The 26,757-nt window shown below is 30.9% G+C and overlaps 1 protein-coding gene across 4 annotated transcripts in view; it reads right to left on the bottom strand.

Moving 5' to 3' along the window:
• The window catches only part of LOC142331139 (zinc finger MYM-type protein 1-like), a 35,902-nt gene extending 9,180 nt beyond the window's left edge, over positions 1–26,722 (bottom strand). Inside the window, exons 1-4 of one of the 4 annotated variants that reach the window (XM_075376838.1) lie at positions 26,521–26,722; positions 21,161–21,250; positions 13,684–13,824; positions 11,867–11,956 (exon numbers count right to left, since the gene is read on the bottom strand). In XM_075376838.1, coding sequence (XP_075232953.1) covers positions 11,867–11,956; positions 13,684–13,824; positions 21,161–21,211 — 282 coding nt within the window. In that variant the 5' untranslated portion in view covers positions 21,212–21,250; positions 26,521–26,722. Of the gene's footprint in view, positions 1–11,866; positions 11,957–13,683; positions 13,825–21,160; positions 21,251–25,815; positions 25,835–25,968; positions 26,492–26,520 lie in introns of those variants that run through there. The other 3 variants (XM_075376836.1, XM_075376837.1, XM_075376839.1) reach the window with 3 other exon arrangements.
• Between the last annotated feature and the right edge of the window lie 35 nt (positions 26,723–26,757).

The following is a 26,757-nucleotide window of genomic DNA, read 5'->3' as shown; positions in this document are numbered from 1 at the left end:
GTCTTGCCAATGCATTTTAATTTTCAATCTGAGAATTTAAGCTATATACGTCTTGTCCATCTAAATTAATTTTATTACTGTTTTAGATTTAAAATTAATTTAAATGGACAAGGCGTATATAGCTTCAAATGTGCAGATTGTGAATTAAAATACATTGGCAAGACCAAATCGGTCATTCTCTATTAGAATACAAGAACATATGAATTGTATAAAAAAAGTCAAATAGGAAAATTTAATTTTGCTAAACATATTATAAATAACAACAGAAAACAGAAATTTCTGGGTTATAACTATAACCCAGGAAATTTCATTGACACACTCAAATTTTCAAAAAATATACACATTACCAATAATTTAGAAAAGTATCATATATATATTTTAATAATAAAAACTAATAAATGAACAAAGAAGATTTGATAATGATATATTGTGTAAAAAAGTACTAAATAATAACTATAGAGTATAACGGTGGAGACATTCATAATAACTATAGAGTGAGTTGACCATACCGTTCCCATTCCACTTTACCGTAATGGTGGAGACATACATAATGACAGGACATTAAGTTGACACAATTTTAAACACATGACAACCGTTGTTATATTTTATACACTTTACATATGACAATGAAGCTTTAGTTTTATTAAGAATATAATTTTTAAGTTCCTGATGATGGAATTCTATTCCGAAAGTGCTTGAACGCATAAAAAAAAATTGTTGGTAAGAGAGTTTTAATTATAAATTAATAATTAAAAAACTCACTTTTTATGTAAGCAAATATATTCAATGTTGTATAAATATAAATTGTTAGAAAGGACATTCAGATAAATATATAATGATTATTTTATTTAAAACTCCAGTTACTGGTCTGACTAATCCACTAACTTGAAGAAATTAAAAAAAGATTGATTATTAAGCGATACCAGCCCTAAACTTACAGCGTAAATGGAACTCTAATGGTTTTAATTCTCAAGTGCTTTAATAATCACACTCGTGTCATAAATAAATAAAGCAAACATAAAATAACATTCACCAAAAATTGAATAAGTGTTGTTATAAATAAAACCATAACAATCAGCCATTAGAACTTTTCTTGATAATCAGCAACAGCTGATTATCAAGATTATCAAAAAAAAAAATAAATATTTGTGTTTTATGCTATCTTTCTTTCTTTCTTTTTCTGTTTAGCCTCTGGAACTACTCAAGGTATTACTCCAGAGGACGATATGTATGAATGTAAATGAAGTGTAGTCTTGTACACTATCATTTCAACCATTGCTGAGATGTGTGGTTAGTTGAAACCTAACCACCAGAGAACACTGACAACCATTTAGTATTCAAATCTGTATAAAAGTAACTAACTGCCTTTACTAAGATTTTAACCTTAGAACTCTCGACTTGAAAATCAGGTGATTTGCAATGATGAGTTCACCACTAGACCAACCTGATGGGTGCTTTATGCTACCTGCTACCTTGAAATAACTGTATACATTTACATACATAATAATTAATACATTTCTATTGACAGCATTAATATATCTGATAACAGTTCAGATAATACTGTTTAACTTAAAGGTCAATTCCTAATTATATTTTGAATCTATAACTAAAAGAAAATAAAGCTAATACTAATCTGCTTTTCAGAATATGGCCTTATTTAAATCAACATAGGTATATTGAATTTATAGCTGTTTGATTAATAAAAATTAACAATAAAAAGGACTTGCACATCTATCTTATTTTACAAAAGGCATATAATTAATTTATTTTCTAAAAAAAAATAGATAAATACAAAAAAGCTATTATTTTTAAAAACAACTGCCTCTGATAACTTCTATATTTTTAAAAGATAATAAGTTGAATTGAGTAAGTCAAATACTAAAATTAGAATTTATGGAAAAAAGTTTGGTAACATTAAAAAGGAAAAATATATTCTTCAAATGTATAATGACTAAAGTCTTGTCTGGTATCAAAACATAATTTAGAAACGTGTTTGCAATCAAACTTCCAACAATTTAAATTGCTGTTTCACAAATAAAGTAGTCTACACTTGTGGATAATTATTATGAAAGCAACTATATTTAAATTCTATTAAATAAATCACCTACTACAGAATACTGAGATAAGAAATAACTTACCTTAATCTTTCATGATTGTATTATCATAGGATCCTGGAGCCTCAGTCATGATTGAAATAATTCCGTTTGCATAATAGAAATCTAAAAATAAAAATTGTGTATTAATTGATATATGTATTGCTTTCTATTGCGGTTTTTAAAAGACTCTCCCTCAAACACTGTTTTATGGTTTATCAAATTGAAATTTTATATGTAATTATATAGTAATATTTTTCTAATATAATTAATTTTATTCATCTTTATTAATTTCTGATGACATAAATTTAAATATATTAGAAAAATACTACATGTATAAATACAAACAAAATTTCAGTTTGATAAATCATTAAACAGCGTTTGAGGGAGACTGTCTCATAAAACTATAACAAATAGCAGTACTCATGTAAATTAATATGCAATTTTCATTATTTTATATTTTTATTATGCAATAACAGAGTTATTTCTATCATGACTGAGGATGCTGGATCCCGCAAAAGTACTACCATGTAAAATTAAGGTACAATATTTCTTATCTCAACATTCTGTATTAGGTGGTTTGTTTAATAGGTTCGGTAAAAAACTAAATTTTGTGTTAACAGCGCTATCTGTTGGATGTAAAAACAACATACACTAATAACTACTGGGCCGCTATAGCCTAAAAAACTACTGGACTGATTTACGCACGGGGAAGAAGGGAGAAAGGGAAAAATCGAAAAAGGCAAAAGGGAAGAAGAGGGAAAAAGGAAAAACGGGAAAAGAAAATGGAAAGGGAAAAGAGAAAAAAGAAAAGAAGAAAGAGGAAGGGGATTAAATTTAATTTTAATTAAATTTATAAAATAAATAAATAATTAAATTAAAATGGAATTAAAAAATTAGAATATGTAAAGCAAATAATTAAAGATGTCAGATGCAAAAAAATGGTTGAGATTAAAAGCGCAGGTAAAACATGGAAATGAAGTAATTCATTACATCTGCCAAATAACTAATATTAATACATCATGTGCGTACGCAGAGTGACAGAATGAGTAAGTGAGTGCTCCAGAAGAATGCTGTTAAATTTTACAGCTGTATTTCCCTGTTTAAAGTAATGAAAAAAGTTCATAATAAACATATGTCTAGAAAAGGCTTTATTTCTTAAATTAGGAATAACAAAGAATTTTACCATGATTTCTACTTAGCGGCAAAATGAACCTATACAGAGATTCATTGAAAACCAACTGGAATTGAAAACCGAGGCAGACGGGAGAAAGGGAAAAATCTAAAAAGGGAAGAAGGGGAAAATGAAATAGAAAAGATGAAGGGGGAAAGGGAAATGGAGGAAGAGAAAGGAGAAAGGGAAAGAGAAATGGGAAGGGAGAGCAAAGCGAGCCATGACCCTCTGATCGTGACGGGAAGCGCAAGTAACCATAGAGTATGGGTGAAGCCGCGATGGGGATGCTAGATTTGGGATTGTAATAAATTGTTTGTTTATCTTTATTGGACTTTTATATTGAACTGTTTTAATTCATTCATAAAATGGGTTGGTCTAACAAATATTGTTCAATTTTCTTATCTTCCATTTTCTGTTTTCCTTTATTTAAGTTTGGGCAACAATTCATTGATTATCGTATATTCCTTCAGTATTTTTCATAAAAATTTTTATTTACCGTTTTATCAATCAGTATTTAATGAAAATCTAAATATAATACTGTTGATTTAATATTTTTTATTTATAAAAAAATAAGTTTGCTATTAAAAAAGCATTGCGAGTGAAGCTACATCTATATTGTGGACGAAGTCGCAACGGGGTACGCTAGTACCCCATCTGAAATATAAACCACCAAAACACATAAATCTAATTACTGTGTTTTAGTAGTTTATACTTCATATAATATGTGAGGTTTGATCAAAAAATTTGTGGAATTTTTTAATTTCCCAGTCTGTAAAGTCCAATTGTCACAATTCTTTTTTTGTTGTGTAGGTACTCTTGTCCCTAACATATATTTATGTTGGTAGCTACATTGGATGCTTAGTTTATTGTTGGCTGTTGAAAAGGTTACCACTGTTTTGTTATGGCCAGCGATTTTTAACTTTGGAAAAAAAAATGTTTCATTAAATTTTGCTTTAAGAATGGAATTTAGTGCAGCATCAGATTGGAAATGTTGAATGTTGCTTTTGGTGATTTTTCTATAAAGAAAACAAGCATTTACAAGTGGTATAAACATTTCCAAAAGGGCCGTGAAGACGATGAGCTTCCTGGATGTCCCAGCACATCAACTGAAGACAAAATTGCAAAGTGAAGAAAATGATTATGGACAATTGCCAAATCGCTGTCACAGAGTCAATATGGTAAGTTCTATACCATTTGTGTGAAGCAATCTGAAGTAAACGACTGGATTTGTGAAAAAATTCATGGCAATTGTACCATGCAATGCAACTGTTTGTATTTCACTGCTTTTTTGTGAATTTTTGGCCAAAAACAATAGTGTTATGAAGTCTCAAACTCCATATTTGCTGGAGGTGGCTCCCTGTGACTTCTTCCTATTCCCCAAGCTGAAAAGAACTATGAAAGATGATATATGTCAACATTGAAAAGATAAAGACAGAATTGTTGAAGGAGCTAAACACCACACCAGAAATTACATTCCAGAATTACTTGGAAGATTGGAAAAAGCACTGGTACAAATGTATTATATCTGAAAAGAAGTACTTTGTAGGGAACAAAATCAATATTGATGAATAAATAAAGATGTTTTGAGAAAAACTAAAATTACGTGTAGATGTCTTATTTCAATATTCTGTTCTAGGTGGTTTATACTTAATATACAGTTGACTGAAAACTGAGACAACCCTGAATTCATTACGGTTGACACTAATGGGTTGGTGATGTTTGACTTAGTAGCATTAATTATACACTACAAACATGAAATCTCTCTTTACTTTGTCTGTCAGTGGCAAGTATGCTATGAAAAGTATATCACGTGTTTTACGCACTTTAACTTACATTTATTCTTGAGAGTTATTTTAAATTGTAGGAAGACTTTAATGCAGGTTTTCCTCAATTAAACACATCCAATTAGTTAACAATTTCATGCATAGTCAGTCATTTTAGAGAAACCAGTGGTCCAGATGAATGAAAACGGTTCAGCTGGCCAATAGTTTTACTTGTAAAAGACAAATCTTCAGAATATTTTCATGCATCCTTTGAATGATCACTTCAAAACTCAATAAGAAGGCTATATCAGCAAATTGTAATGTCATATGGCATGTTCACAAAGATGCAGAGAAATTAAAATTATCAAGTCATGCAGGAATTGCAAGATCCAATCATGGAAAATAATTCAATTATTGCAAATGGTTTGTGTTTGTTTGCAGCAATACTCAAATGTTGGATAACATTTTCTTTAGCAACAAGGCATAGTTTATCTAAATGATTATGTAAACAGCCAGACTAACCAATACTGAAGTGCAGAGAACCCTCATCTTTTCCATGAGATTACATTACACTCAGAAATGATTGGAATTTGGTATGCAATTTCTGAGATTAGAATGTCAAATATTTTTAACAGAAAAGGTTATATTTAACACTACCAGCAGATTATAACTGACTTCATAGTTCTGCTCGAAGAAGATGAATGTGTTTGCTGGTTGCAGCAAGACAGTGCAACAGCCTATACAGCAAACACAATGTAAAACATAAATTTGGAGAAAAATCATTTCCTGTGGTCTATGGCCACCTAAGTTGCCAAATTTATCTCCCATAGATTTTTTTCGGATTCAGAAATAGTTCTAGCATGAATTAATGATTCAAATGAAACACTGAAATTGAAATATTCCATAGTTGATGCAACCATTAAAAAAAAGTGGCTGCTAACATGAACAAAATGTTGAAGTCTGTATAGTTGAAAATGTACGACGTTTTGAAAATATATTATAACAGAATTAGTGATTTATTTATTAAATTTAAAAATTTTTTCTTACATTGGTTTCCAGGTACTTTTTTTCCATATGGGTAGTATAACCTTTTGATCACTATATACTAATTGAGTAACAGATTAAATTATAGAAAGGTTTAACAAAGAACTGAACTGGAATGAGTGTATAAAAACCCCCTGGTTTTTATATTCCTACATATACATCAGTGGACCTAGGTGGTAATAAGAAACAAAAGAAATGTTCTGGATGAATCTTAAACTGTCTGCACTTTCTATATTGCCTCCTGAGTGTCTTTTCATTATATGTTAATCTTTTGATATTTATAACTTTTCTTAGATGCAGAACAAAACTGTTACAGATACTCCCTAATATAAACAGGTTTTGCTGCTCTAACAAAGACACTGAAATGCTGAAACTAATTAATTTATATATGCATGTATTTCACTCCACTTATGAAAATAACAGAAGTTTCACGGTTTATCAAAAGGGGAAAAATTTATATTACGAAGTTTAATACCATTAAAAGTGCTTCCATCTTGCTTTATTTTAATCTTAGAATAGAAAGGTTTTTTCTTCGATTTTCTTACCAACATCTATAATACAAAGAGATTAAGGTCAACAGTAATGGCATCATTTGTCAAATGCCTATTGTTGATACTTCCAATTTTTAATTTACCCGATAAATAATTCATATTAAATATTCTAACACCAGAATTTAGGTATAAATGTAATTAATAAAATCACCTATGAACATACCAAAATTTCAAAGTTATTATAAATTCATCAACTTATACAAGTTTTTCAGATCTATCAATTTAAAGATCTTACAGCTGTCATGATGAAAGTCCAGATTCAGCTTAAATTAATAATATTAAGCTTGAAATTTTGGTGATTAATAAGTGGTTTTTAATTACATTTCTAGCAGATATGTTCAACAAAAGATGATTAAATATATTCAATTTTATTCCCCTTTTTTATCTTAAGTATTTTGAAGTTCTTTTTTTGAATTCCTCATGAAATTTATAACAAATGAATGATTCTAAAATCTAACTGAATGTTTTCTCCACCATGTTCAATCAAAGAATTAATGCTTTAATCAAACATGATCATTCAATAAAATTTATCTTTATATTTCATACAAAAAAAAGTGATCTGAGGAAATATTAATGTATTGAAAGAGTTCACAATATTAATTTTATTAAAAAAAAAAAAAAAAAAAATTACTTTTATTTGTATAAATTTATGGTATAAACAATTTCCAACTCTACTGCTAAAATATTTACATCTTTCAATTTATTGGAACTATGTCTACATATTTTTATATCAAGACACTAATTCACTTATATAGTTATTAAGTTACTTAAATAGATTATCAAACAACGAGGGTCAGTCAAATATAAGTTGGACTTTTGTTTTTAATATTTACTGGTATAGAATAAAAATCAAAACATATTGCCTTTTTAAGTAATCTCGCTTAAGTTCTACATATTTTTTCCAATGGGTTGGGGAATTGATGGATCCTTCTTTTTAAAAGTTTGAATATTTCATCAAAAGCCAATTGTGGACGAACTCCTCTATTCTTTTATCACTCTGGAATCGATTTTTTCTCAGTACCTCTTTTAATTGCCCAAACAAAAAGACATTGGATAAATCTGGACTGAAGGGGGATGTTCTAAGGTTGCTCAATAAATTCTGTTTAATTTATACATAGAGTGCTAAGGGCTGTGTAAGCTGGCGTTGTTTTAAGGGAGAATCACATCTCTGATTGGCTGATAGAGCCTTTTCATTTTGTCCAAGTGGCTGTAGTATGGAAAATTCTCAGTACAATGCTCATGAAGAAAATTGACAAGCAGTACTCCTTTGCAGTCACAATAGACAGTGAGGGCTTTTCCAGCAGACTGATGCATTTTCACCTCTACAGGGCAAGGCTCTCTACTTTATACTTGCAAATTTCTGCTCAGGAATATAGTGATGGATCCATGTCTCACCACATGTGACTACTTGACGTAAAAAAATTATTTTCCTCTCGTCAAAATTGAATCAGGAACCTCTGGCAAATGTCTAGTTAAACTTGTGTGATTTTAGATCAAAAGTCTTAAAAACAACCTCGCACAGATTTTGTAAAACCCAAGATACTTTGTGATAATCAAACGGGCACTCCCATAACTGACATTCACTTTCAAAGTCGTTTCATCAACTGTAAACTGCAGATTGTCTTCAATAAAAACAATCAAATATTGTCATCCATTACACTTGCCCTTGAATACCTGTTGTGACTCATTTTCTACAGCTTCACACTCCATCAAATTTGCTGACCTGGTTGTAGACTTGGGTACATAACATCATATCTCAATATGCAGCCTGGTCAAAATTTCAGAGGGTTCTCATTTGTGAGTAACTTTATGATATGTTCGCACATCTCTACCATCAAACATCATTCCAGCTAGCCCACTCATGTTGTATGTGAGCTATGAAAATAATGCCTGGTGTATATTTGACTGACCCATGTAATAAGTAATACCATAAAAAAGAAAAAAAAAACTTTAGGAATAAATAAGATTAATCTGCCAATGTGCAGGAGCACTACATCCTGTGAATATAGCGAATAGTGAAAAAATACTCAATTATATATGACCTTGATTCTATTGAGGTTTGACCAACAGAATATAAAGGTAAGAAAATAATACAATGAAGGTCTATTGCAAACAAAAGAAGAAATTATTCAAAATGTTCAAATGGATGAACTCAGCACCTTCTAATGTATCAATGGCGATTGCTCAAGACAACTATCAAAAAAGAGTGCTCAAAGATTTAAATTTTTAAGTTGTCATTATTTTGAAAATGTAGATGGTGACGCTCCACACCCCCTGTGACTTGCTGAATTATTACCACACCGATACAAGCACTGTTCATTTGATCAGAATTCCTAACCCAAATTTAGATTTAGATTCCTTCCCATATGTAGATCAAAACTGGAAAAGTGATATTCTTTTGTATCAAAAGAAAGTCACAAAATTCAATACTATCAAAATCATCTTTTGAGCCATGATAAATTCAATCCTATTAATAGCAGGAAAGATTATGCTGCATTATTATGTTGATGGTCATGTAAAAATTGAGGTTAACAAACTGAATTACATGTTACAAACCCAATTTCAACTTAGGAAACATAAACTTCTCAACCTAGGAAATATAAAAATTGAATGGATCAAATAATGTTAGAGAAGATAAAGAGTTCCTTCCTATCATGATTGTCAAGTAACAGTGGTGATGTTTAGGAATTATGGTAAACCTGACCTCTTTTGGTAACTGACATACAACCCTGATAAGATTTAGAAAATAAAGAAAAAGAAATGAATCCAGATTTCCAAGAAAGAAGAGAGAACCTAACAAATTATTCAAGAAGAGCTAAATGAAATGCTGTCAGGTCAGAATTACTAGCTTCAAGATTAAAATGAAGAAACTTCCTGGAACATGTATAAAAATTTTTTTTTCTATGTTAGGCAGCAAAAGCTACCTATTTCCTTACAACACATCCATCAATTTTTTTTTGCTTATGAAGCACAAATGAAGGATATGTGTAACAATTTTACTAACAACAATACAATACGGAAAGTATTCTTGGTATATGAAGAGACCAAAATGTGATAGCCATTTTATTAGTATTGCAGCTCAGTTATTCTAAGTACTGTTGTTTCTTCTGCGAGTAGAACAGTAGGGACAGGAAAAACCAGTACATTAAAAAACAGTGAACAGAAGCCTCACAGCCACACAGAAAGTGTTATTTGTCAACCTTTTGTTAATCTGAAGAGAGTATCTTTCACCATTTCACATAAAACTTGAGTTTGATGTGAAATTTTATTAATGCAGTGGTTTCTTATACCTTAAGAGCAAGTGTCCCAGGACTAGTGAGGTAAATATCAATGTGGTTCTTTGAACCACAGATATGTAAGCTAATAAAGTATTTGTACTTTAAAAAGGAGCTTCAATTAATCTGAGAAAGCAGCATGGGTAAAATTTCAAAATACTGTTAAATTATTCCTGGACAAAAAGAAGACTAAAAACCAAGTAGAACTGATGAGTAAAGTTTCTGAAAACTATAAAAATAATTAAGATGTAATTTGCCTCTAAAAATACACATTACATACACATAGAGTTTTTTCTAACCTTGCCTATCTAAGCGATGAGCATGATGAATGCTTTCACCAGGATATATCAATGATGAAAAAACGTTACAAGTTAAAACAGAGCCTAGTTAAAGCAAATATTAGGTAAGATAATGCTATACTACGGGCTTATTCATTAAAAAATAAGATTTTCTTTAAATCCGTTTCTAAAAAACCCTACCCTCCATTCAATTTTGGTTTGCAGATTTGAAATTGGCACAAAAATACTATTAGACACCTTACTGAATGCATGTAACAGAAAACACATTTCTTTTTGTAGATCTGTGTTATAGCAATTTTCATAATTTGGCCATCCCACATACAATTAAAAAAAATTCAACAATGTAAAATTAAAGCAGTTACCATTAAATTACTCATATATATATATATATTTAAATAAAACATAGTGAATAGTGGACTAGGAAAAAAATACTGGGTAATACAATAGGCTATTAGTGGCACTTGTTACTGCAGAAGCATTATATATTAGTAGTATCAAAATGGTAAATTTTTTAATTATTATTAAACCACCTTGCTTTCTGTTTTGATACTTTATAAACATTTATCAATTATATAGAGAAAACGTGTATCGAATATTATATTTTTTTAAATTCTACAGTTGTTACAATCATCTATTTAAATGATACTTAACAAAACCTACACTTTGAATAAGAAATAACAAATTTTTTAGAATCCGCATTAAGAGCATGAAATGCTGCAAATTAAATGCTCCATAAAACATCTTTAACGAGTTAAAAATATACTTTTCAGATTTATAAGTTTCATGAAAAATTTTCTTTTCCAAAGATTTTAGAAAAAATTGAAACTGTTGAACTTTGAAGAATGCTGATTGATAAAATTTGCTTTTTTATCATGGAAATTTTTTTTCATAACTTTTGGCAAAGATCAGAACTAATAAACTTATTTTTTGTGAGTACTAAAATGTCTGATTAAATTACCTTTCTTATTGCAAGATACTCCACAAATTATACACGTAAACCTCAAGCATTCACCATCATGGTCATTATGGTATGTTAAAGAAGTAATATCATCAAAAGACTTCTTACAAAATCTACAGATGAATTTTTTCTCCCTAGAATGAACATTATTAATATGTCGTTTCAATGAGTGTTTTCGACAAAAACACTTTTGACAAAAATTACACATGTAAGTTTTCTCTTTGGTATGAGTATTAATATGGCTCATTAAATTCCATTTTTTATCAAAGGACTTTGGGCAGTAACTACAAGTAAATGTTTTCTCATAATCATGACTGTTAATATGTTCCCTTAAATTACTTTCACCCTCAAATCTTTTGTGAACATCTCTATTTTGCTGTGTTAATTCTTTATCGATATACAAACTATTATTTTTATTTATTGCATCTAAATCGCAATGATGTGTTTTTAAACAAACACAGCTGCAAAATGTCATATTACAAGAATCACAACTAAACTTACTTTTATTTTCTTTAAACTGATTTGAAAAATCATCTTTTTCCATGTTAAACAATTTAGCACAACACTTACACTGAATTATATCATTTCTCACACAACAGTCATGTTTACTATGCTCTAATGGATTTTCAAATTTAATTAAACATATACTGCAATAGACTTTATTTTCATAATCAGCACCATTAACCTGTGGTAAATTGTAGCTGTTTACCTTTGATTCATCACTAATAAACAGAAGATCATTTGATAGTAAATTTTCAGAATCTTCCTCCACTGAATCAACTACCTCAGTACCTAGATCCTGTAACAATAATATCTTTCATATGCATTTTTATTTTTGTATTATACTCTTGAAAATGCTGTAAGGAAAGTTTTTTAACAGAAATGGGTAAAAAACTACCAAATCCTTGTCAGAAATCAAACTTGAGACCCACCAATCTAAAGGCCACTGTGTTAATCACACTAAATTAGCTCAACAAGTAAGACAATACTTATACAGTAGACCGCTATTATGATTTTTTTTTATATGGAAAACAGAATGAAAGAAGAGATGGAAGATTTCTTGACTAAATAAAATTATATTCCTTAAATTTTATAAATAAGTTTTAAGGCTAAACAAAATTAAAATCATAACGAAAGAAAACCTAAACAAAAAGCCGGTAAAGTATTACATCTTCCCTGACTATTCAGGTTGAGTATAACTTTTATGAATGTGATGGAAAAAATTGTGCTTCTCATTTTGGGTCCAGAATATAATGCAGGTGTAAAACTTGTTATAATTTTAATAGTTCTTTGAAAATGAAGAAAAATACAAAAACAGAAATGAGAATATTTTTTGGAGATGGAAACAAATTAATAAAAAAATTTCTAAAAATATTTGTATATAGTTAAATGTTAAGGTTAATAAATTTGCTTAATTAAAGTTTTCCCCAAATCTAACAGCCCCTTTAAAGGCTAAGATAAGAAAGAAAGCTTTTTCTGCATTTTAGTCTGGGGTTTGTAATTTAAAAAGACATTTCTTGGTAGCCTCCTATATTTATATATGAAGCATAAACTTTCAAGAATTTAAAAAAAAAATACTTAACTGAAGGGAGATAGGCAAAAGAACAAAATACATATATTTTAATTTTAAAAGGTACGGTTGATTTTTCTGAAAATGTTTTATATACTCATATGCATTATAGGTAAAAAATTTGCTTTAATAAAAGTTTTCTCTAAAATGTCTATGAAGAAAATCGAAATTTGTTTTTTTCATGATTTCCCTCACCCCCTAATGAAATTTGGAAAAAAAATCAATATAATTAATGCCCACACATATAGAAGAAATATTTGAGCGAAATTTGAAGAAAACTGGTTTGTTCAATTCTGAGATATAAGGCTAAAAGCAGTGCAACACACATTTGATTCTTTTTATGTTTCTTTTTGTCTAGATGAATCCTAAAATACAAAGATTTGCAAAAAAACCTGGTATGATTACCATACTTTCCCCTAAAAACTATAAATACATACTTTCCCCTATTCTAGATATATTAGCCGGGAAAGTAAAAAAGTACATTTTATACTACTTCTTAACTGTCATTTAAATATTTAAAATTCTGTCAATAGAAACTTTAATACTACAGCCATCTAAAAAAAAAAAAAAAACCGCTGGTAGGACTTTATTAAAGATTTTACTTTTCTTCATCAAACCATGTGTTTTAAGCAACACTTATGTGGTATGTAGATACTTTCAGTTAACGAACTGAAAGTATCAGTTTTCCTTCCACGGGAAGGAAAACTGATACTTCCATTGTTTTCTTTTCTTTTCTTCCATTGTGAAGAAAAGAAGAATTTCCTATTAAATCTGGTGGTATTCTTAGCAATTTGTATAAAAGATCTATTCATAATGAGAAAACTAAATAGAATAAAACAAAGGATAACTGAACAAGCATAACATACATTAAGTAATAGTATTTGCTTATCTTCTAACCAAAGCTCTTTATTTTATAAAAAAAACATACTGCAAATTAAAAGAAGGCAGAATCTTACCACTTCTTCATGTTTAACAAACACTTGTTCAAATCCAATTGATAAATTGCAACTGTCAGGGTATGAATTAATATCATTGGTTTCTACACAAAGTGGATCTTCCTTAACAAGCTCATCTGAACACATGTTATCATCTACTTCCTGCAACATAAAACATTTTATATGAACAATGTATCTACAAAGTAAATTTTAACTGTAACAATGTATATCTTATTCATTAAAGAAAAAAAAACTTTTTATGATATAAACTATTCTCTTTAATAAGTGTACTACTTAAGTAAACCCAAATGTAGAATATTTTTAATGTAAATAGAATGGGCATTAATTTTAATAAGTAGATAAATACAAAAACATGGAATATAATTCTACGTTTCTGAAACCTATTTTTTTCCTGTCTAGCCTCCAGGAATCACTGTTGTGTACTACTTCAGAGGATATGTATGAGTGTAGTTTGTACAGTCACAGGTCAATCATTTCTAACCCACCGGGTTGGTCTAGTGGTTAATGCGTCTTCCCAAATCAGCTGATTTGGAAGTCGAGAGTTACAGCGTTCAAGCCTAGTAAAGCCAGTTATTTTTACACGGATTTGAATACTAGATCGTGGATACCGGTGTTCTTTGGTGGTTGGGTTTCAATTAACCACACATCTCAGGAATGGTCGAACTGAGAATGTACAAGACTACACTTCATTTACACTCATACATATCATCCTCATTCATCCTCTGAAGAATTATCTAAACGGTAGTTACCGGAGGCTAAACAGGAAAAAGAAAAGAAAAGGTCAACCATTACTGAGATGTTTGGTTAATTGAAACCCAACCACCAAAGAACACTGGTGTCCATAATCTAGTTTTTAAATCCATATAAAAGTCTGCCTTTACCAGGATTTCTTGAATTCTTGACTTTGAAATCAGCTGATTTACAAAGATGCGTTCACCATTAGACCAACCCAGTCGGTCTTGTTTCTGAAACCTGAATATCATTAACTGTGCTGAGTAATCACATTAAATAAAACTAGTAAATTTAGTTTAGATGAACATATTTTATTAGATTACCGAGATGTCAACCACAGTATTTGGCGAACACTCAAAATAAATGGTATTTAAAAATATATTTTCATACTAAATGAAATTCACATGTTACACAGTATATCTGAAAAGTTCCTAAACTAAATTAAATAAAAATACAAATTTAAAGATTAACCAATTTACTCACATCAGCTCTCTACATAGAACGCTTATCTGGTTGTACACTTGTTGCTGCGCCGGTTTAGCCAGTCAAACCCTCTGGAGACATCACTTTGTGGGATTACACCAACTGCTTGGTGCATGCTATTTGGATGGCTGAAATGCCATCAAAAAAGAAGCCTTTCATCTTCAACTTGAGTTTTAGGAACAGAAAATAGTCTGCTGGAGCCAAGCCGGAAAGGATAAGATGGTGATTTGATTTGCGGCATAATAACATGTTAAAAACTGTTGCCATGTGTGCTGGGTCATTGTCGTGCAACAGAGACCAACTGCCCGGATCCAGGTACTCAGGCTGGAATCGATGCATCAAACGTTTCATTACTTCCAAATAGAATTTAGAATTCATGGTTTGCCTAGTTGGGACAAATTCAAGATGAATCAGCTCTTTGAGTCGAAGAATGGAATCAACATCATTTACACTCTTGATTCTTGCTGCCTGACTTTTGCCCGTCTTTGTGCTACAGGCCTCAACCAAGCATCGGATTAATGCATTGTTTGCAGATCACACACAAAGCACCACCTTTTATCCCATTAAAAGTGTTTGCAAAAAATTTGGGTCGCTATCAGCAGTTTCAATAAAGTCTTGAATGCAAGAAAGATGCACCTGTTTTTGTTCATCGGTCAAGAAGTGTAGCACAAAATGAGAGCACACCTTTTGGTGGTTCATTTTTTCTTTTAGAATTGTAGGTACTGATGTAATATCGTTTCAATGTAATATTGTTTCTTTACCGATGTTTAGCTCTTCTGCTATGGCCTAAAGGGTAAGATGAGGTTGTTCGAGCAGGATCGCGTGCACTTTCGCAATGTTTTCATCGTGATCAACTGTTGACTGCTTCATTCATGAACAGCAACTACTGCTTCGTTCGTCAACATCTAATAAATCTCTACCGTCCTTAAACCGCTTCCGCTGTATATTGTAGTACGAGAAGCGGCTTCATCACCAAACGCATGCTGTATCATAGAATAAGTTTCAACAAAACATTTTTGAAGTCAAACACAAATGGTACCGCGCTTCTATGTATCATGTCATGAGCTCGCACAAGATCACATGAACCCAAGGTATGTAGCCAAGTATAACTTGAGACTGGAGTAATGAAACATGATGAAATTTTGTACACGCACTCATCAGACATTGTACTACATAGTTCCTTGGTTATCCAAGAAATGGCGATTCTTATATAGATTACAGAGATTTAGTTTGGGAACTTTTCTTACCTACTGTGTATAACATTAAATTAGCAGAAATTAATTCTGACCGTAACATAATTGTAATGAAATATATGTTGTATCCTAAAACTGCGAGTCGCTTTGTTTCTTAGATGGTGCTGCTGGAAAAAAACAACAGTCATTCAGAAAAATCAATATTTTGATGATTAATATGTATACGATTCTCTTGATTTTAGTACCAATCTAACAGGCTTCCAATAAAGCCTATTTGGGAAATCAAAATAACAACAGCTCATTCTCAGTTAGTAAATACAGGGAAGGCATATCAAGTTATATAATTTGTAGAAAAAAAAATTAACAAGATTGCTGATATCAAACGGTGAACTTAAGACTTCATGATGAATTATTACCCATTTCAAAACCTAAGTTTTGAAATGGTTAAGTTTACTACAGTTATCACCATAATCGAAAAAGTATTACGAAGATTTACCAGTTTAGATTAATCTATTAATTGTGCACAGTTTTGAGTTACTGCTTCCATTAATTTTTATTTTATCAAAAAGTGAATAATGGATCAGTAAATTTCTAGATACTGAAATCAGGATTTTATGTATTTTATCAGTCTTTCTGTTCTATAAAAATTTTTGATAATGAATTTTTGTTAATGATTTTTTGAAATTTTTCTGAATTTTGCAAAAGAAAGAAAATTACAGCTACTTTTCGTTTTTTCTTAATACTGAACTATTGAGGGCAACTAAACAAATTCAATAACTTTACTAGCTTAGATCTTATGTACCTTTAACCTAATCATTAACTTTTCAAATAATTTTTATGCAAATTATTGTAATATTTTACATAGAATTTTTGTTTGTGTTAATTATTCTGGACCCTTACAAGTTTTTGTAGAAATTAAGATCATTTTTTGTTTTATTATTTTTTTGAACTTTTTCCTGAATTTTGTGTTATTTTGAATGGCATTCTTTTGCTTTGGTTTGTTATATTTTTTAATAAATTAATTAAAACCTTCCATCAAAATCTTATCCCTGAATTCTCCTTTACTACCAGGAAAAAATAAACACAGTCAAGATTACTGATCGTTTTTGCATTGCACTCATATTATCAAAACCAGTAGTACACAGAGTAAGAGCACAAAACAATGTTAAAAAATAATAAAATGCAGGTAAAATGTCCATAGCTAATTATTGTGTGAACACAAAATAATACACTGAGTAGTTTTTGTTTTATGCCATTGTTAAAAGCTGTTCTTTGACTTAGATCACATTTGGAGTGTGCTCTTCCTGAAAGTAACCAGGACTCGCATAGCTGAAAAGTAAAAATTACATATATGTATATAAAATCCAAAATGTTCAATTTCTAAATAAATTCTTATGAGAAATATGCTTCTTTAGTATTGCCGTAATTTCTACATTCCATTCCAAACAAATATATGTAATATAATAAAGATAATATTACAATTTTAAACTGTTGCAAAATCAAATGGTCACAAAAATAGTCTACTGTTACACAAATAAGTAACTGTTCACGGGTTAAGAAACAAAAGAAGACAGAACAAAGAAATAGGAATTGATGATGTTTTTTCTAAACTGACTTTTTTTTTTACATTAACATTAGTCCAGAATAAATTAAGAGGGTGATCCAGAAAGTAACTTCTGTTTGTGACTAGCATGGTGATGGGTGGGGATAGAGCTGCCACCTTGGCATCAAAAAGTTTCTACATTCAGTACGCATCAAGCTGTCGTAACATGTGGACAGGAATTTTTCTACTTTGTTCGTTGTGATTTATTGAAATATGCGATTCAATAGAAAATCCCACAAGTTGTGAGGTAAGTTCAGTGACTGAGTTTTTAACAGCAAAATACCTCCAACCAACTGAAATTCATTGGCAACTTTGTGAGGTACATGGAGATAAAATAATGAGAGAAGGTGGAGTGAGGCAGTGAGGTCCAGATGAAAGGCTGAGATTCTACCACTTGCGCGCCATAGAGGGCAGCGACAATTAATATTTAAAGAAAACTTTTTTTAATCTAATACCTAATAATTATTATTAATCAGATTATTAGAGGTAGACAGCAATTTAATTACAATAGTTTCTTTAATTACAGCAACTTTCGCTTTATTATACTGTTGAAAATTATGCCATGCCCACCTTATGCGACTGTAAAGCAGAAAGAATCCAATTTTTACTGTTCCTTCCAAGAAGATGATGTCTCAGATGATAGGTAGTTGGGGAGAGAGTACCATCCTAGTAGATGATACAGAAGGATGACAGGTAATAGTAATATGAGGTAAGGTAGAAGAATGGAACGTAATACAAGTCTTTTTTTAATGGTGCAGATTTTGCCTCTATTATTGCTGGTGTAATGCTTGGGTGAAGGTTAAATTAGATTAAATTTAAAAAAAACATGCCCAGTTTGACTGGGCATGATATCACAGATGGAACCTGGGCGGCGCGGCTGACCCAATTCCTGTGCCACTAGTCTAAGGAAGAAGGAAAAAAGTTTAATGAAGTGGAGAGAAGAGAAAGTGAAGAATCATCCACAGAGAAATTGAATCTGTTTAGAGTAGTTTACTGTCTTACTTTGACATCGGTGACTGTCAAGACCCACATGCGGCAGTTAAGTGCTCTTGCAATTAATAATTTCATGTTATAACTGATTAAAGAGTGTTAACAATATAAATATCATGGTTTCTTCTTGGCCATAATATGAGGGTAAATTAAATATAAGCCAGAATTTTTGTTTTATAATTTATTGAAGGACAATAAAAATAGGTTATCTCTACAGTAGAGACTGTTTCATTGTAAAAACATTTATTCTGAAAATTTTCCTAATATTTTTTATTTCTCTTAAACTACATACCTTACGCTACCTCTCTATATAATCGCCACATGAATTAAGACATTTATTGTAGCGACACACCAGCTTCAATACATCCTTGTTGTATTCTTCTGTCACCAGTCCATTTAGCCACTGATTAACTGCAATTTTAGGTTCATCATCACCCGTGAATTGCTTACCACTCAAAAATTCTTTCAATTTCTCAAATAAATGGTAATCAGAAGGAGCTAAGTCCAGACTATATGGTAGGTGATTGTAAATTTCCCATCCAAATGTTCTCAGTAAATCACATGTCAGACCTGCAACATGTGGACATGGATTATTGCGCAGCAGGACAATGCTGTCATCCAGCCACCCACATTGCCAATTTTGAATGGCGTGCTGTAACTTACGTAGTTTCACAGTGTTGTCGTGTAGCAGAATGATGTCTCAGATTGCAAATTGACGTCTTTTTTCACAATATGTGAGTTTTGCTTCATCTAAATTTTGGCAGTAGTACGCAGAATTCACTATATGACATTCATGGAGAAAATCAACATTCAAAACTTCTTTGAAATCAAAAAATACTGTGACCAGAACTTTTCCAGCTAGCAGTCAAGTTTTGGCTTTAATGGGTGCAGTTTCTCCCTTTCTTTGCCACTCCATATTTGCCTGTTTTGATTCTTGGGCATAATGGTGCACCCAAGTTTCATTGCAGGTCATGATTCATGCGAAATAAAATTATCCTTTAGCTTGGTAATGACTCAACAACCACTGCACACTAGCTAACAGAGCTTCTGATCTTTGCTGAGAAGACAAGGGATCCATCGTGCTGTCACTTTTTTTAAATCCAAGATCGCCAGTAATGATTACCTGAGCACTGCTGTAGCTTATTCCAATTACAGAAACAATTTCTGTAATTGTTAATCAATGACTGTCCTCTATACGGTGATGAACCATGAGAATGTTTTCTGCAGTAACATTTGTCCTTGGGTGAAGTTGGTGACCTTCATTTTCAACTAGTTCTTGTCCTTCAAACTGTTTACACTAATCATACACTTAAGTCTTTTTAAGTGTGTTGTCCTCGAACTAGGCCTGAAGTCTTCTTAAAATTTTGGATGATTTCACACCCTCTGCCATGAGAAATTTAATAATAATACGTTGCACAATGTGCGATGATACCTCCTGCTGACATTGTGATACTGACTAGGAAAAAGTAGTGAGTTAGCTTTCTAAGACTGGAATCCCCTCCATACATCCCTATGTACAACACTGAGAAGCCATGCCCTTCTCATTAGCTGTGAGTCAATGATAACAAATATTCTGGTTTATATTTTACTCACCCTTGTGTCTATATACTAATAACAATGATTACAAGTGAAGTATCACCACGGCATCAATTGCTATAAAAATTACAGTGTACAGCAATTCTCTTTCAGATTGTTGGGCTTTCTGAAGTTTATAAATAGGATAGTAGGGTTAATAACAACACACAAAATCCTATTTCAAAGATTAGTTCTTGGCCCAAAAGTATAAGTAAAAAATGCTGTTTGACTGATCTGATGTGGCCAATTAAATATTTCATGACTACGGTGGAAAGGATCAAATTAAAAATTGTACTGTTGCTGGTAACAGAGCTACTAGCTTGCATAGCCTCTGTTGAGACACAGCTCCTGACATTTCACTTGGCTCTGTACAATACACACAGCTCCTGATGGTTCACACGGCTCCATCTATACTATATAAGCCAGCTTCGCATTAGCATCAGGCAGTCTCATCTCGTTATATCGCTTGAAGACTCACATGGTCTTGTTATAACTCATCATTCATTATTATCATATTGTGAATTACATAAAAAAAAACTATAACAAATACAATTTCTATTCATAATTAATTCAAGGCTTTTTATTTAAATAATTGAACCAGCACTTGATCAAATACATGAATAATTCAACCTAACCACGGTACTTCACTAAGGCAGCAGTTATTCGACAGTCCCCACGCTAACCTGTCCTAGTACCCTGCAACAGAACCATTGATGCACACTTTTGTCGATACAACTTTCCAGAAAAACAATAAAAGCTCTTAGTAATAAATGCACTACACAAGAAAAATGCTCACTTAAGTCCAAATCAATTATGACCCAGTAAAATTTTTAAGCATTGGAAAACTCAGCATTATTCTAAGAAAATAAAATATAATTTGCAATTTAATAAATATACTTACCTCTTCACTATAATAACAAATTTCTTCTTTAATATTCCCTTCCATTTTCATGGGTTATAGGATCATTTTCAATAGTTCAAAAGAAGGTATCTGAAAAAAAAATCACCTGCTGTAAAATATCACTACTAATTCAAATTAAACACAGTTCAATTGACATTAATAGTGAATTGTATGAGAGATATTAATAACTATTTTAAATAATGGCAAAATGTAATTACTGCATGAATGGTTTGAAATATAGACAGACAACTTGTTACATAGATTTGATCATATTATTACACAACTTATAGTTGATTATTCTTAAAAACTGGAGACCAAGTGAAAATACAATCCTTCATTTGGAAACAAACTAGGCTGCAGTACAATATTTCAGAAGCAATTAGATTTTCCAAGTGTCTGTTGTTTCTATTAATAAATCCAAGCATCTTCAAGGCTTTGTTCCTGACATATTCAAAGTGTGGAATGAATGAGAGTTGGCATCCAGCATGTTACCAAAGTTGCACATTATTTTGACAGATTCCAAAGGAATACCTCAATCTTATTGAGGTATCTTATTACAAAATAAAGTAAATTTTATAAAATCTCATTACTTTGGATTTCCAACATTAATTTAACCTCATGTTTAACTTACCCTCACATCAGTGTAGTAACTTAAATAACTAAGTTTGTATAATAGTACATTTCAAAATATTTTCAGGTCATCTGCATTTAATAGAAATTTGATATGTTTGTTCAGCTTAACATTTATATACAACAGAAAGAGTATGAGGTACATCAGATGTAACAATATAACTAGATGAAATCATTCCTCTTTTTTCAAACATTCAAAATACTATCCAAGAATAAAAATGGTCTCTTTGAACATGACTCATACATATATTTAAGAATAAATGTGACCTAATGAACCACCAAAAAGAACTGAATTATGACCTCCTATTTAAAATAGAAGACCTTAATAGAGGCTTACTTTAATCAATACATTCTATCTGTAGGCATGGTCAGATGCAATTTCGTTTTTGATGAGGTTTCTGGTAAATTATTTTAATGGTTATGTCATTTTTAAAAATTTGATTTAAAGGTTATGTATTCATGTATTTCATCAGTTGCAATTTTCAATTTTCTGATTGTTTTCCTTTTTATATTGTTTCTTCCTATTTTTAATCCGATTTGTACTGGTTTTTAAGTGTAATATATTTTGTAGATAAACACTATTTACATTTAGTGTAATACAAAGCGTGGTTCAAAAGTAAGGACTTATAAGTTATAAATAATGATTGGTGACGCTGGTTAGTTTTGCATGCGCAGTACCTTTTGGTCTGTTGGACATGTAATCCCTGCACTGCTGTCAGTTCATTTATGTTTGGCTTTGTGGGACAGTGTGTTAAAATAAGTGTGATAATATGAGGGACATTCAATAATTAACAAGATAAATTGATATAGAGAATTCATAACATCTTATAAGTGTGAATGATAAGTTTTTGTTAAAAAACTTGGCAAATTCAAAATTACACCAAAACAATATTACATCTACATGTATAATTAAAACGTCTTGTCAGATAAAAGCTTCTTATAATCATAAAAACCTTAACTATAAAATGGGTGATCAGGATATGACAAAGGTCCCAGGTAAAGTATGATTAATTATGGAATCAATTTAGAGGATAGACTTCGCCAATTGGTATCCTGATGGTTTGACATGAATTAAACAATTACTAATACTAATGTTATTTTTATTATTATCAATGTATCGAGTATTTCTAAGAATCTAAACAATACTAATGTATACTTCTTTTTGAGATCTGATATTAGACGAGTGAATCTCTTTTAGATTTTTATTTTGGAAAATCTGTTCAATCTAAATGGCAGCAAATATAATAACAAATTATTTCAAATTTTGAATTTTAGTCCACAAATACAATTTCATATCACATGATGTGGTATATATTAAGCAATTAAATTAAGTATTAAGCTGAGCTTCTAGGATTATGATAGTAATGTTGGAATTTACTTAAAAGAAACATACAAATTTTAGACTTATGGTAATACAAAACTTTTTTAGAGTACTCTGAAGACGAAAATGACTTTTTTAATAGATATTAATGTGATATGATTAATATCACATTTTTATAGACATTAAAGCATATATTTATTTATAGCATTTTTATCGATATTTTTATAGTCAACTAATGATCAATTTTGTGAGTTATTGAGACCTATTCATATAATAATTTGTTTTGTGGGGGTTAACTATGCGTTACCAAGTTATGGTAATAGCTTAACACAATCTCTTTAGCTTTATTATGCTTAAATTGAAATGTAGTCACTACAGAGATAGACTACAACACATGTCCGTTCCTTGTAGTCGTGTGTATGAAGGATAATCACCTTAGGAAGAGTGCCATCAGTTATCTTCACCGGCTGACTCAGAGTATAACTTTGATGACCATTAAAGGCTTATTCCTCTATCCACTCTAACTTTAACCCTAACCTCTATCCACAGAATGGATTGGTAACTCAACAAGTAGCCATAACTCACTAATAAACTGATTCTTAATTGACTAGAGTACTGACAATGTGGCACAGCCTTTGACCTTGCACAGGTCACCCGCTGTCCAAACCTGCTTTCCGACAATTTAAGTTTGGATTTTCAAGATCCTAAGCATATCTATTATGATAAATTAAAGTACAAAAAAGAAGTTGAAGTGATCAGTAATTGCTGAGAATTACCACAAGGTAGTGTTTAAATTAGGGCAAGTGTGTAAATGTGAACCTTACCAGCTTTTCATAATTTACTCTAAATTAGTTTAAAAGTACTTCAGCTGTTTCAGAATGGTTAACAAGTTCTCTTCTGTACTAATAAATTATAGTACAATATAAATGAAACAAATGAGATGTGAAATTTTTTAAAGGGAAAATAGATCATAAGAGGTACAGTTGGTACACGAGTGGTTATTTGGAAGTTGGGAGTTCTTTGCCTAGACGCAAAATTACGGCATCAAAATACTATGGGTGCATTTGGGTAAGGGGGAGCCAAGGTAGGGGCAATATCTTGCTACAAGTCTAGGGCAAAAACAAAAACTTAACTCTAGGGAAAAAAATTAATCATGGGTCCCAAATTAAATTAGAAAATAAAATTTTTGGTAATTATATATGAATATGGACTCGCCTATGATTTTGGTAAAATTAGGAATATACCTTATTTAGGACCTAACTTATTCTTCCCAATTTAAATTATTCATTGGAAACAGCTTTCCACTTAGTTACGCTCCTTATGAGTTGCACAGTACAATGACAAAAAGTTTGTAATTCAGCACTATAAAAGTGTAATAACATTATTTTTGGACTAAATAATTGAATATTGTATATAATTATGGGCTCAACCTAACCATCAAACAATATAATATTTAAAGTTAATTAGACAAGGTTAGCATTAGAATGTTAATATCATATGAAGCTTCAGAACATGGAATCATTACCACACTTTACCTTAACCTAACTACTCAATTAAATTTCACTTAAAGCTACTTTCTCCATAAACAATGTATATGACAAATTTACTAATACCCAACCTTAAGCTTAACCTAACTTAATTTAGTCTTAAGTAAATCTGATCTCATTCTTAATTTCACTGAAACCAAATTATTTACTCATAAAATAATATATGTAACACTTGTACACTTGTATAGTGATGAATTACAAAATTTTTGGCGAGAGTACCAGTAGTGCGTAACTTATGAGGGACATAACTCGGATGAAAGGAGTTTCCAACTAATAATATCAACTGTAATGAATAACTTAGGTTCTAAATAAGGCATATTACAAATTTCATCAAAATCAAAGGCAAGTCCATAATTACCATATTTTTATAATCTCTTCATATAATTTGGGTATAAAAAATAACATTTTTAATCATATAACATTTGATAAAAAATGTTTTGTAAAAGTTCAGCCTATGATTTTTGACTATAAGGCAGAAATTTCTAAATGCATTTAAAATATTAAGGAAGATATTTTCTAAGGTCTACATATATGGGAATTGATCAAGATTAAATGTTTAATTCTGTATTAAGTTAGAATTGAATAATAGGACAGTGACTAAAATGTATAAGAAAATTATATGTGTATCAGTAAACCACCATGTTACATAGACAATTAGAAAAAATGTTAGTTCATGTAAAGTTGGGTATAAATACTTTAGGTATGCACAATAACTGTAGTCTCACTAAGCAATGATATCTTGCTTGAAACTGGCAGAAAATCGTTGTAACTGTAAATTAAGTACCAATATGACAGATTTTTACGGTTTTTGGCTACGACTTCAATTCAGTACATACCAGACGTTGTCAACAAAAGGAGAGCATTACCTAAGACGTTTTGGTGCATTAAAACATTACTGTGCTTATCCAACAAGAACCTGATAAGGTAATTAATTAATTTTACAAATATTTATAACATATCTATTAAATGCAGTATGAGGAAAAATTTTGTTTACAGGTTTGTAATCTACGCAAAAACAATTCCGAAAACTACATATCATCATGCAGAAAATTGTTTCCATCTCAAGAATAATTACTGTCAAATTTCTTATGATAAATTAAAAAACACATTCAATGAATTAACCATATTACATAAACGAAATGATACACATAACCTACACAGTGGTAGAAGTTTTCTCACAACAGTTTTGGGAAAATTTTCGTTTCTAAAAAAGAAAGTGAACAGAATTCAGTAACTTACTAGTCTAAAGCTACTAACCTAGTTTTATCGTTTGGATAATAACAAAATAGATTTATGAAAATTCTACTTACAGCATGCTATCAATGATTGGTATATTTAATAACTTAAAGCACAGTTCTGCAGAAATGCACAAGGAATTTGTTTGTTTTTTTCGTGTAAATTACAATAAACAACTTCTGCAAATGAACGAATGCTATATAATAATACTGCACATCACCGTTAGATGCCTCTGCATTTTTTTAACCTCCGGGACCGCCGTTATGTTGCTTCAGAGGAAGAGATGAATGAATGTAGTGTTTGTGAAAATGCGATGCCTGACCGGGATTCGAACACGGGACTTCCTGATGAAAGGCCGAGACGCTACCACTCACGCCACAGAGGCCGGCAATATAATATAAATGCCTCTGTATTATAAAACTGCGTTTTTTGAAGTTATTACTGTCCGGCCCCAGTGATTTCGGATACAGTTTAATATTTATTAGCGTGTTTGTTTGAAGAAAAATATCTCTACAGTGAAAATGTTTGTTATTCTTTTGTTAGAACTATTAATACCATTACTTAAGAATATTTCATAATGCCCTCTAATAAGTGGACGTGTTTGAAGATGGTGTGCTTCAACCCACCGTGTTATCTAGTGAACGTCTTTCCAAATCAGCTGATTTGGAAATCGAGAGTTCCAGCGTTCAAGTCCTAGTAAAGGCAGTCACTTTTATACAGGTTTGAATACATATTAGATATCTGTATTCTTTGGTGGTTGGGCTTCAATTAACCACACATCTCCTTAACGGTCGACCTGCGACTCTACTAGACTAATATTCGCTTACATTCATACATATCAACCAATGAAGTAATACCTGACG

Source organism: Lycorma delicatula, chromosome 10 (assembly GCF_047948215.1).
Source record: "Lycorma delicatula isolate Av1 chromosome 10, ASM4794821v1, whole genome shotgun sequence".
In the NCBI taxonomy this organism is placed as follows: Eukaryota; Metazoa; Arthropoda; class Insecta; order Hemiptera; family Fulgoridae; genus Lycorma; species Lycorma delicatula.
This window is presented reverse-complemented; position numbering and strand designations above follow the sequence as displayed.